The 14,325-nt window shown below is 38.0% G+C and overlaps 1 protein-coding gene across 18 annotated transcripts in view; it reads right to left on the bottom strand.

Moving 5' to 3' along the window:
- dst (dystonin) overlaps positions 1–14,325 on the bottom strand; it is a 105,049-nt gene that overhangs the window by 78,052 nt on the left and 12,672 nt on the right. For 12 of the 18 annotated variants that reach the window (XM_079686945.1, XM_079686928.1, XM_079686944.1 and 9 more), the window contains 4 exons: positions 6,528–6,589; positions 3,642–3,731; positions 1,496–1,600; positions 298–375 (listed from right to left, as the gene is read on the bottom strand). In XM_079686945.1, the coding sequence (XP_079543071.1) occupies positions 298–375; positions 1,496–1,600; positions 3,642–3,731; positions 6,528–6,589 (335 nt within the window). Of the gene's footprint in view, positions 1–297; positions 376–1,495; positions 1,601–3,641; positions 3,732–6,527; positions 6,590–7,599; positions 7,742–14,325 lie in introns of those variants that run through there. The other 6 variants (XM_079686943.1, XM_079686940.1, XM_079686935.1 and 3 more) reach the window with 3 other exon arrangements.

Here is a 14,325-nt window from a genome sequence, read left to right as displayed (position 1 = left end):
TGTGTTGCTCAAAGCCCAAAACAAAAACACGAAATAATTTAACAGTAATGTGTCTTTCCAGAAATCATCCTCCTCTCGTCCATTATTAGATTCACACTGTAGTAGTTATACGATTAAAAGCAAATAATTACTCAGCAACCTGGTCACGATATATTGGAAAGAGACATAAATGTTGTCCATAAGATAATTGTGTGGCTTTCTAACAACAGCCTATAATTTGCACAGGTCATGTAAATGTTTTCCAATGAAAAGTGTTGAGAGATCAAGAGTTGAGAGTATACATGGTTTGATCCTTACCTGCCGTCTCTTTAAATAATCCAGTGCTATTTGTACATTCTGGAGTCTGTGGAAGCGCATCCTCCCTCTCTCCCGAGGCTGTGGACATAAAGAGGGAAGAAGAGCCATGATGATCAGGTTCTTCTCAAAAATCAGAGGACAAATTAAATAAGTGATTAGTAACATCATGGTGAACACAGGACATGCTTCCAGTGTCTTACCCGCTGCTCTGGTGAGGCACTACAAAACTCTACCTGCAACAAGAGTAGCCATTTCTGCAGGCTCACTCAAAATCTGAGCATATACAGAACATTTTCCACCATTTGCATCTCTAGAAAAGTGCTCTTAATGTGCAATAACAAACCAAGTCATCCTGCTGGTTAACACACCCAAACAGCTTAAGTGTACATGACACACAGAAATACATCTGGTGTGCTGTGCAATATCTATTTTAAATATAATAGTGCTGCATTGTTCGAGCAAATATCCAATGTCTTTTGGCAAATGGACAGTGAGGGACCACAGCATGATGTAATGAAATGGAAAATGCGTTGAAGCCAGGATGCAGCAGCAGCAAAAGACGTTTGCTGCATTCAGCCATATTTCTAAGATGATAATGGCTGAGAGAAGAACTCGGCTCATCTAAATAGCAAAGCAACAATATTTAATAAACCTATTTCCCAAAGCCCTCATTCCGTAGAACTCATACACTTACAAAGAGCTCTTATGGCTTTGAAGTACCTAAAAGCAGCAGATGAAAAATGTCCTGACGGTTTACAGCGCTCTGATTGTATAGCTCAAAGATGGGCAAAGCTAGCGACATTGGTATAAAGACCCAGGCTTTAAAAGGCAATTTCCTTTATCGCATCTTCTTCATGCTTTTGCAAAGTCAGCTTGCCAATTGTGTTGTTGATGCATGGTCAAAAAGACCATTTGAGCCTGAAGAGGCCTGGGCCTTTAGATCATGTGCACATTTCCCTGCATCATCAGTTTCATCTGGTCATGTAAACAAGGATTCAGACATTATTTCATCATCAGAAAAGAAGGCATAATATAATGTGATTGTGAGAAGGGAAACACTACTCTCTAAGCATATAGAAGAACTACATAAAGACAATTCATTCAGTGGGATTGTTTCTTCGGTCCTGTTAACTGGCCACACAGCAACACTCTGCATTAGTTGGTTAAAAAGGGGGTTTGAGGGACAAGCCACACGTACCCCCTTATCATCATCACCATCCACCGTGTCTCCATGCTGCTCAACCGCACATGCTTCTGTCCCACTCACCAACCGCAAAGTCTTCAGAAAATCACGCTCCCTTGGCTTATCACCGAAAAGGCAACAGATGGGGGAAGAAAGGAAGACATGGACACACAAAGCGGCCAAATCAAAAGGAAGTTAAGACAGAAAACCAATGAGAGAGTGGAAAACAGAAGAGAGGGAAAGTAGAAGGGAAACAGGATGTAAACAGAAAAAAGATAGCTTATAGAGGATGAAAGTTAGTCACACTGAGGAAGGGAGTAACTGCTGGGGCTTTTTCCACAGGAATACATGCAATATAAATACAGTAAGGGACATCACAGCTTGATAACATCATGGAGCTAAGGACTGCACAAAGACTATAAACATACTTTAGTAAAAGATGAAACAATGACATGTTAACATAAAAATGAAATAATACAAATAGCTGCTGGGTGTAAAAAGTACTAAAGCTCCATGCAGTTTGCAGCTGTGTACTCTAAACTGTATGTAAGGGACTCTTATACATACTTAAATATAGAGCATTCAAGATTTATCCTGAACCAAGTTAAAAAGCCCCAATAATGCAATAATAATACCAAGAAGCAGAGACTTAATATCATAGTTTACAGTTTTTGTTTAAAATAACATGTGATGAATTTTTGTTTTTGTTCTACATTTCTAAAAATAAAATAAGATAATTCTATGTGGATGAGAACAATTTCTAATAAACTTATTTCTACATTTTGCTTGTATAAAACATGGAATGAAACCTTGTGGAAAACAATCACCATCTATTTTTTTTATTCCAAGTCATTTTACAGAGCTAGGTAACAGCAATCAATCTAGCCCTATTTTAATCTCCATGACAGCCCAGCTTCCTGCACTCAAAATAAACACTGCTCATGATTGTGATATAACGATACACGTTTATAGAAACAATCCATATCTTCATGTTTGGTCTGCGTCAGAGGCTGTAATGTATGTGTTCTCTATGCGTCAAATAGAGCATTCTCAATAAGACGTGACAAGAACTTATATATGAATCAGCAATGTATGTATGTCTCCTGAGGGTCAAATTTCAAAGACTTCAGGACACAGACAATATCAGAAAAGATATGCATGAATTCTAAATACAAAAGTTTGAATAACTGCTCCTGTAATTGTGGTATTTAAATAGATGTATTTAATAGAGAAAGGAAGGTCTGTAGCAATCATTATGTCTTGTACAAACTGATCAATCTTTGCTGTTTCTACATTCTACATTCCTTGAATCATTGCTAGGAGTTTACTAATAACTCTAATAAGGATGACAAGGAATTATTTGGGGCTGTGCTTTTTGATTTTACTGCAGCTTTTGAAGTATTATATCATAGTTTATATATTGCTTAAATGTTATGGTTAGCTCCTGTTTAGGGTATTGGGATCCAAGTAAAATCAAAGGTAGCCTTAAGCAGTTAGTGCGTTAAATAGGCTAGTTAGCAAGTTAAACTTTGTTAATGACTGATTATCAGTGGCCAAGAACTCGCGTGAACTTCAAGTGGGCAACAAGAGAGCTACTTTTCCTTTTCACAAGCTTTTTCTTGCTTTTATTTTGCCGACTGAACAACAACAACCATTCTTTTGTAATCTACGTATTTAATATCCCCACAAGTATGTCGCTCCTTGACCACCACTACTGTGACACAAAGCACCTCATCTTTTAGTGCTTCCAAGAAAAAACATCCTTTACAGTATTTATATTACTTCCATCTAGTAGCACAACATAACTGAACACAGTGAGGATTACATCAGTCAGTTTCACAGATATCCCAGAAAGGATTTCCGTGGGTTTGGGTGGACGCAGCACAGCATATCTGATTACAGACCATCAAATCCCAGGATTTCCTTCCTACCATCAGTTATGTAAGTAAGACAGAGGAAGGTCAAGTGCCTCAGTCATGCAAAGGTGTGATAAGTTGCTCTACAGGAGCACGATAAATGATGGTGTCTAATGACAGTTTGAAAGTGTTGTGATTCCTAAGACTGGCCATAATAAAAATTCCTCTAAGAACTAAATAGGATCATCAAACATCATCCGTAATCCAGCCGTGTAAATAAAAACAACAGGGAAATATTAACTCACCAACGTGTCTCCAGACAAAACCTCCAGGAGCGAGATCAGGTTATGTCCATCTCGTAAGTCTTCATAGAGGTCATTTATATGCTTTCGTACCTATAGACATGAGGGAGAATGCAACATGTGAGCACAAATCATATATCAAATTATTACTAACACAGCTGTTCATTGATGACTGGTTATATTAACAAATATAGCTATACAGTTTTTTTGGATATGTCTAACTTCAGTTATTGAACCATTGGAGGATTATATTAGGGACAAATTCTTGCACATTATTACACTTTAGGTTGATATAACTAAACCATTGCCTTTGTTGTGTTTCTTCTTATGTCCTTCAACTTGGTGTCAGCTTAAGTTCAGAAGAAAACAGTTTACCCATTTAACAACAAACTTAATTTAGTTTTTATTTCCTCACAGTTCCCTCTAAATGGAAATGAGTGTAGCATAAAACACACAGGATATCACCATGAAGCCTTATCTAAGCACTTGAGCGGGACACCTAACCACTCAAGTCCCAGGCTTTCTCCTTCGAGCAGTCCCATCTCTCCTTCCTGTCCTAAATACCGCGCCTCTGAAATCACCCCACTACCCGCTGCCCGTTGACCTGCTTTCACACAGGGCTTTCAACACTGTAATCCCAGATAGCGACCATAGCTGTGGAACCAAAATAGACTTACACCCTAATGTTATTGGGTCAACAAAGCAGATGCCCAACTGTTACTCAGCACCTCTGATTTCTCAAAGAATGAAAGAGATTTAAAGAATAAGCTAAAGAAGTCTGAACATCTATCCCTGAGTCATGAAATAAAGAGAAAACGAAACAAGTATGTTTGACAAGTTCAACAACAAGAGTATAGCACACATTGTTTTTATAAGCTGTTTATCTTTGCACTTTAATGCATGTGTCATCTTTTATTGCAGTACTAAAGACATTAAATATGATTTCCTTATTTCTTCGTAACGTGACAAATATTACATAATGTGCCTTATCAAAACAGTGTGAGCTGTAGCAGGTATGTCCTTACGGCAGATCTGCAAGCTTCCTTATAATGATTTTTTGATTGGAGATAATAAATGCACTCCTCTTTGACAAAACTCAGCGCCAAAGATCATAAAACATGTCATCAGCACTGATCCACAGGAAGCCCCACTCCCATTAAGTAAGGATTGACTCTTAGACTGACCCTCAAGGACAGGTTTATGACCAACAGCACACTTTGAAGATGGTGATCAAAGAACACAAAAATCCCCTCAGGAGCAAAACAATAAATAATGTAATAGTACAAGTATGTTAACAGCATGGCCCTATTTACATTTCAAATAAGGCTCTACAGCTGTGTTCCCAGTTAATGGACTAGACCAGAGGTGTTGTCTCACCCTGTATATGCTGATGTTTAGCAGTTGTAAAAATAAGCATGTTCCACAACTTAGCTTAGCAGGCTAGCATGCTAACATGGCTAAACAGAGCTAAACACAAACTACAGCTTAGATGAATCTGTTGGGAATGTGTAAAACAGTCAACAGATCAGCAAAGTTATTAAGGCCATCCGGGCCAGACCTGCTGATGTTAAATCTACTGTCACATTGCAATGCTGCACTTTCCAGAAAAGTCTACTGGTTACTCATCTTCTGCACAAACTAAACTACCGTTGTTTCACATTTTTGTCACTGGATTAGTACATTTTTGAAAAGAAAAAAATAAACTGTTTCCCTGGAAGATATCCAATTTACAGGACTCATGGAATCCTATACATGAAGCGATGCACTGTCATGTCTTCTATTCACTTTTATCATTCACTCATTCATTTTTATAAATCAAAGAATGCATGAATGAATTATTGAAATCCCCCTAAAGTATATACAGGGTTCATACACTTTTTCACCAATGATTTTCAATGACTTTTCCATGACCTTTACCTAATTTTCCATGACCAAAAACATTACTCTTCCTCAGCGCTACCACTGAAAATGGTTTATTTTAACATGGAACAGGAAAATAAGGTCTGAAACATGTTGTGCCTATCTAAAACAAATCAAATAGTAGGCTTACTAGCTTCTACACGCTAAAGCAACTCAAATCTCTCACCAGCAAAATACCTCGCCAGTTAAATGCCATTTTATGTTTCATTACTATACGATACAGTATTTATTATCATTATAGTATTACTATTTTGGCGATTAGCTAAAATATAAATTATATTTGATGCAACTTTAGTTACATTTCCATGACTTTTCCAAAACTTTGGGAAAAGATTGTTTTCCATGACTTTCCAGGGCCTGGAATTTGCATTTTAAAATTTCCATGACTTTTCCAGGTTTTTAATTACCGTAAGAACCCTGAATATATCACTTACCTGCATGTTCATGCCTTATAAAACAGAAATGATTGTGGTTTTTAGTAACAGAAGCAGTGATTAATGCACCACTGTTGCATAAAGTATAACATTATACATGACTCCTGGGTAGTGATTCATTTTTATAAAGCCGTCTTGGATGAGACTTGCCAGTGCTTGTCTGTCTGATAAAGTGTTTATTAAATTCCTGACAACCTGTTGCTGCAGCAGAGCTATGGCACTTGTCATGTTAAATGACTTTAAAAGCAGCTTTAATAACATCTGAGGAGGAATGTTAGCATGTTGGGACCCAACACAAAAGTCAGTAATTATTATTACTGCCAATTCTTCTCTAATGGATTGTTTATGTTAGTGGGAAATGGTTTGCTGTTTGTCAGGGTGAAACATTTTGGAATGTTAACTATTATCTAGGTTTCACCCTTTGGTTTGATGAATAGTTTCCATAGGAGCATGAATGAAATCAGTGTTCATGTAAAAAGATTCTAAATTTGACACGGTAACAGAAAAGATGCAACTATCACACTTTAGTTCTTACCTTCAGGAGATGCTGGTTTATCCATTTGGTAAATGTCTTTTTCTGCACTCTGTCTCTTTCATCTGAAGAAGAGAGAAAAAGACAAAAACTTGTGAGTTTTTTAACATTGTAAAGCAATCACCCCGGAGATTGTTAGGCAACATACATCCTGTTAGACAAGCCTAATGTGGCTCTGTACACGCCTGCTATATAACCTTTTATGTTTAGTGGTCACCGAGAACGGAGAAAAATAGAGAAACAGAAATTATTTTCTGATGGGTTGAAAATTCCATCACTTGAATTTTGTAGAATAAAGCTGTTCACTTTTGCTTCCTAATGGACAGACAATGTGTTATTTTGGCTAAAATGCTTCCAGTGAAAGTGATGTAAAAAAGTAACAAGTGAAACCGCTAGTCCATAAAAAGAAGGATGTCATTTCCCATAGGCTGAAATGACATCACTCTCTCCTGCATGCTCTCAATGACCACAGTATTTTTTTGTTTCCCATTACCATGGCAACCAGACTTCCTGTAGCCAGAGAAATAATGTGTAACCAGTGGATGCAGAAAATCTAAGTAAACTGGTTGTATTCATCTCTCCCCAACTCAATACTTGTTTTAGTAATAGTAGTAGAATTAAGAAAAAGTATCAAGTTTTCTCTTCAACATTATGAACAACTCGTGTTTCTCGTTGCTGTTTTCTCTCTTGGCCTCAATCCAGTGTCAGAGCAGCAGAGCAGGATTCAAGCCAGTCACCACAGTTGTGACTCATGCCACTGCTTCCACGTCTCCCAGTCCGCCTGACAAAAATCCTCCTCAGTAAACATCAAAAGAAACAACCATGTGTAATCAATAACATTAACAATGGTCTGCCAGCTAGTTCACATTTCCCCCACTGCTGATGTCAACAGTGCTGTGGAAGGTCAGTATGTCCCTGAGCTTTGACCACAGGACTGACAACAAAGATAACCTCCTCCCTTTAATAACCCTCGGTTACAAAAGAGGTTTTGCTCCAGGAAATCTTAATGAGCAAGCACAGACATGACTAACCTCACAAGGAAATGACAGGAAGAAGCAGTAAGATAAATACTGACCCATGCAGCACATTAGCGTTACCAGGTGAGCTCTATGCTCCCTCTCGGCGTAAAACAGGTACTTCATCCCCTGTTCTAGCTCCTGCGGGCAGTCGAGAGGATCTTGAATCGGGCACACCGATGCCATGTGGATAAGCGACTGAGGAAAGCGTAATTGTCTCCCTCTTCTTGCCTGCCTGCCTGCCTAACAGCCTCTAGGGCAGCCGTGACTCCCTTTCTCACCAAGCGTCGAGAACAAGTTCTGTCAGGTTTTCCATGGCTACTCACTATTTTCAGTTTCCACGTGGATAAGTGTTTATCTAGCGGCAGCACTCGAAACCACAGGCAGAAATCAGCGCTTATTATTCAAAAAAGGAAAAAGAAGAAAAGTTCCTTGCAAACATGGTTCCAACGGCAGGATTCAGACAGCGTATTCAAGCTGCAGTTTAAGAGGCATGTACTATCATTTCTGATGACAGCATGCATGCATCACTTGATTAATGTGGTTATCTTACTAAAATATATTGAGCAATATAAACATGTCAAACTAAAGATAATCATCTCTCTTTTGTGCAGCAGGACTCACCACAAGGTTTGCATCAGCAGAAACAACTGAGCACACACATCAACACCCTTCTTGATACAACAGGAAAAGTAGCAATAGGTAAAAGCAATCTCTCCATGGAAGTAAAGAGTTTTAAGTTAGATTCCTTCTTTTATTATCATACTAGTTACAAAAAATGAAATGGCTCCCATCCTTAGATGCAGGACTGTGGACATCTCAAACACCACAAATATCCTCATGCAAGTGTGCCCCTCTGTCATAAAAAAGCATAACAACCACATACTGTAGGCTTTTGAATTATCATAAAGCTTAACAAAGGCATTGACACTATAACAGAGGTAGCTTGGGAGCCCTGTGACTGTACCCTCTGTAGATTCTTACATTTAGTTCATCTAAAAATAGTGCATGTCTAAAAGCTGCTGAGAATCGGTAAGTGGGTTGGTCTGTCAATTATTTGTTACACATTTAGATCACGGCGTCACATGAAGCCAAACATCAAATAAAACAAAGACATCAGCCGATCACATCAGAGTCCAACAAAAACAACAGTTATTAAAAGGGATAAGCAGATACATTAAAAGTAGTCTCTCAGTGCTGCTGTGTCATTGCTGATGTGTCTGTCCCTGTGACTCAACAGCTGATTTACAGAGGACTAAAGCAGTGCTGCCAGCAGTGGGACATTCGTTTGGTTTTTAAAATCCATATACAGTATAAGGTCTTTGCTGCATAATGTATAAACCTCTCCTGAGAAACTCATTAATATAGATTGGCTGAGATTTCCAGGAAACTGTCCAGCTGAAAGAGTGCATCATCCACCCGGTAGCAGACATGGTCACCACCGGTTACTGCACATATAACGGTCCGAGAACTAGGGAGCAGGTTTAAATATATGATGAGACTATTTTTGTAACTGTGCTTTCCCTTCAAAACATGAGGGTGTTTAAAAGTATGGTGCCCTCTTGAGGATCATATGAAAATAAAAAAATGAACTTGAACTCTGGTTTGATATTTCTCTAAAATACCTAAAACTTAAAAACAAAAGGCTACATTATAATATAAAAACTGTTGGAAAGATGAGGAAAATAAATCATCATAGTCATTAGATGTTGCTCAACTCTGAACCTAATTATTCTCAATTCAACTTATCTGATCAAATACATTTTGTGATTAGAGTATAGTATTTTGACTTTTCCCATTTTATCTTATTTCACATACCAGATTGTTTTTAGCCATGTAAACTTGCCACAGTATTTTTCACACCTGCACTACACTGAGTTTTGTACTCAGTTAAAATATTCAGAAGGTACAATAAACAATATCCCAGCGAAAGTAATTCTGACAATTCTGTCGACCAAAAAAGAACCGCAAATTCAAGAAGATGTGAATTTTAAAAAAAAGATCAGTGTCACTTCACACAAGTATGAAACTTAAGTTCCAATTTCAAATATTTCAGGTTTGATTTGAAAAGTTATTTATAAGGTTTAATGTATCCAGAAAGTTTCCACACAAGCCTGAAGCAAAGATATCACTAAACAGCAACTGCCGAGGTGTAAATTAAACACTGACTGAGTTAACAACCTTTTTGGCTTCGGCATGATTTCTAATAATAACATGGGAACATCATCTTACAGTTGATGACAGTTTATGTATGATATGCTTATACGGTGAAAAGCGTCCAATATGCGACAAATGGACAAGAACTAGAGCAATGTGATTCAACTGACAACCCTTCATGATAATGCTTAAGGTATTAAATAATAAAACACAAATGTTCTTATGATGTGTTAATAATATTCTTACTTTAAATTCAGATTCATGTCCACCACAGGTTTGGGTAGAGTTTTGAAATGTGTTAACAAACAGCTTATGACCTTCGATTCAAATGGGTCGATGTTTGAAGGATCACAAGAGCCTGAATAGCCACCTGTCTCTCATATTACATTTGAACTCATTGACATTTAAAACATGTGTGAATTAAATTAATGTTGTCATTAAAGCTTCCTTAAGATGTGAAACGTAACACTTTAATATGAAGTTAAACCAAAAGTAAAGATTTTTATTTTATTTTATTGAATACAATTATTTGGGTAGTATGAACATATGAGCAAACTGCAATCCGTCTTGTAACAATGCAGCAAACAATGGAAATCATGACAAACAGCCAGTTTTGTATAAAAGTAAATATGTTGTTGCCAGTGTGAACCCTGCCTACTGTCTGGACCCGGTGCTAGCTTAAAGTCCACCACAGCATTGGAATAGACAGGCAGCAAAGCGCTCCTGAGACACTTATTTGTAGACCTCAGCAGAGCACATGTGCATGGCTATAAATAGCTACAACCCTAAACCACGCTGACCCTGAAACTGCAGCCCACATCATCTGCGCCATTTAGGAGACTCCTTTCATTTCCTAACATACAACCAATATGAATGATCAAGTATATGGTTGTGGTTGAATTTCGAGGTAATTTCTTAAGCATCAGGGAAAATGGGTTTCAGTCTATTTTGGAGTCTTACTTTTTGGTTTGTGATATAACCATCTCAAAAGTAACGTTTAGTAGATATTAAGATACATTTGGATAGAAGCTGATACTTGTTGTCGTTTGCATGAATGTTAGGTTGGGGCAGCAATGCCTCAGACGGTAGTTTTATACATATTTTGAGGGGTAGGCTTTTTCCCATTTATTACTACATGCTGAAGACAGACAGGAAACAGGGAGAGAGAGAGAGAGAGAGAGAGAGAGAGAGAGAGAGAGAGAGAGAGGGGATGACGTGGAGCTAAGGGGCCCAGTTTCAAAGGTTGCCATGGTAAGGACGCAAATGTCTCCCAATTGGCAAGCCAGCGCCTCTATTGGGCTATGAACATGAATAAGAAATTGTGGAGCATTTCTCCCGCTAAGATGCACATTTTCAACAACAACACACGACCAGAATTTAGCAAATGCAAACAGCAGCAGAACAACAGCAGCATAGAAAAATGTTGTTTTCAAAAGAATGCCTGCATGAGTAAAAGGGGCCGGTGACACCCTTTGGCATATTGTTATGGCCTAAAATATCCTAACATTCTGAGTATAGCAAAGTCAAAAAGTCTTAGCAATCAAAATCCATCCTGTATAATCCTCTTGAACTTGTATGGGAGGGAAATCAAAACAGACACAAAGAATAAACCCAAAAGCCACTCGACCTTCCTGCCTATGACAAGGACTCGGTAAACAATCTTGCTAAACAGCTTGCATTTGACATCTCTTATGTCACAACCAGCTCAGAAAGCATGGGCTTGTGTACCTTAGCTTAGCTTTGTTTTGAGTACAAGGCTGTGTGTTGCATAGCAATGGCAGAGACTTTGAAATGCAAGTCTACCTATCAATGCACACAATGACAGGCTTGATTCAGCAAAACTATAATTGAAGTGATTATTTTGCTCAACAGTATAAAGTCTAGTTCTGCTAACAAACAGGGAATATTCAAGCATCTAAAATGAAAAAATGTTGCTGCAGCCTAAAGCTTACTCAAGACCCACAATGTTTCATCAAGATGAATAACATTTAAGAACAATTGTTTTCACTCTAAGTTGTGATGTGTCGAAAGCCTTTTTTTTTTTTTTTCTATTAAAAACAACTATTTGTAAGTAACTGTTTTTAAAAATACTAAAAGGTCATTTCAGCAGCTCTGATGTTTGAGAGCTAAATGCTAACATCTGTATGCTAACATGCTCACACTGACAATAGAAGGGATAAAAAGCCAGTAGCATGGCTGAAACGGTCTGGTGCAACTGAAAGCTACCTAAACTGTCATTATTTAACCGTTTATCCTTGTCAGGTGAAGCATCAAGGGGTTAGTAAAAACCTAAACAGAAGTCCACTGAAATGATGACTGAGCTAAATGTTGCTAGCTTCCCCCATTGCATTTTAATAGACATGTTGCGAAAATTGTATGTGGATAGGATGTAAACAACAATAATTGGGGGGAGATAATTAGAGGTGCATTGTTGTCATTCTCTGCAACAGACAATGCAGACAGTCTTCTCGGGGGGGGCAGGACAACTTCTGAAATATACAGCTCTGAAACTGAAACAGGTTGCCAAATTTTGGGCTCAATACGACTTGTTCTTGTTGCTGAAATGTCATACTCAATTTCTCCACTTTTAGTCAAGTTACCTTTGAGGAAAGAAAACGGAGGATGAAGGTGAAGCTAGCAAAGATCCATTACCAAAGAAGCACTCAATAGGAGGAAGCATTATAGGCAGCTAATGGGAAATGCGGACACACACACACACACACACACACACACACACACACACACACACACACACACACACACACACACACACACACACACACACACACACACACACACACACACACACACACACACACACACACACACACACACACACACACACACACACACACACACACACACACACACACACACACACACACACACACACACAGTTGTTCACACACACACACACACACACACACACACACACACAGTTGTTCACACACACACACACACACACACACACACACACACACACACACACACACACACAGTTGTTCACACTCCAATACTTGCCTGCATATGTGCAACAGCTGCAACTGCCACATTTGAGTATTTGTGCATGTGAGAATATTGTGTTTTCCTTCCCAGGCTCTTACTTAAATTATGTAGGTGCCACATCAAGATACACAAGTAAAATAGTTGTGCTACACTAACACAAAAAATAAAACACTAATTCAGAAATTGAACATTGCTAAAACATAAGACCTCCAAATGTTTCACAAATACCTAGTTTAACTACAAAAATCGGCTTGTGGAAATGTCAATGCCAACCTCGGTTGTGTTGAAAACGTTTAGATTAGTTCCACTCTCCAAAGCTTTTCTTAAGAGGCTTAGATTACGTCCATAGTATATGATTCACAATATGTTCAGTCTTCAAACCCATTTTATCCATGGTCTGTATTTTATCTTTCTTTTTATAAATTAAAAAAATGATATCAGACAATTCATGAAATCCTAGCATTGGTTTAAAATGGTAGATAATAAAGACACAAACAGATGGAACTACTCATTTCCTGGCTACCTATGAGACAGTGGAGAAATGTGTTTCCTGCTGCTAAAATGGGAATGCTTCCCAGCATCTGCTGCATTCAGGAGAGAAGGGTGGTGCAGCTGGAGTGAGAGCAGAGAGGCTACAGAGCATGAGTCAGGGGTGGGACGCAGACGCACAGAGATGATCTCATGTAAGAGGAGCTGAACAGAGCTGTGGAATGAGGTTCAGTAATGCTGCTCTTTCCATCACCATGACAGCATATAAATAAAACATTTAGTTATACAACAGTGAGCAGGCATTTCAATCGTATAATGCAACGGCAAAGCAATGCATTAAAGCTATAGATAACAATACGTAAAAAGAAAGAAATAATTCCAGAAGGGCATTGCATACAAATCTCGAAATGGTAAAGGTAAGACGAATATATGATTAGTGATCAAATAAAAAAAGGCATATTTCTGTAGCTGAAGACTGATGTGGGTAAAAAGCTTTCTGAGAGCTCTGTAGATTGGATTACACCGCCCATTTTAAATGAAGTTTATTGATTAGATCAATGAAGGGGCTCGGCCCATGACAACAATATTGTATTTTAGCATAAGTAGATACGTATATTGTACTTTGTATTCACTGAACAGGGTTTTTAACATTTGGTTTTCAGATAGAATCTTGTCAAAGTGACAGACAATAATACCAAAACAACCAGATACATTTCAGATATAAACTGGCACACAGTTCTGAGATAATATCTACTGTGGGTGAATCCTGTCAAATTAAACCACAAGCAGTTGCTAGATGTCATTGTGAAATTGCAAAGTAGAAAGTTGATCTGGAGTCAGATACGGATCCGAAAATCGAATGCACTCAATTAACAATTAGCACTTAGCACTTAGGATTTTTGGCTTTGTTAGCAGTAAAATGACCCTTGTTAATCAAATATTCCAGTTATTATCATATTTCTTGAAAGTTTTGCCAAACCAGATTCAATGTATGTTATTTGAAATAAGTTACATCTTTCCAGATACCAACTACATAATATGTCAAACCATAATTTGTTTTCTGATGGTAATAACAATAAAATTCCATTTGCTTTGAAAAATAAAGGTTTTAGTTACAGTGGAGTTGGAATTGA

The sequence above is a fragment of the Notothenia rossii genome (genome assembly GCF_949606895.1).
Source record: "Notothenia rossii genome assembly, chromosome: 6".
NCBI lineage: Eukaryota > Metazoa > Chordata > Actinopteri > Perciformes > Nototheniidae > Notothenia > Notothenia rossii.
Note: the sequence above shows the minus strand (reverse complement) of the source record. Positions and strands in the feature narration are given on the sequence as shown.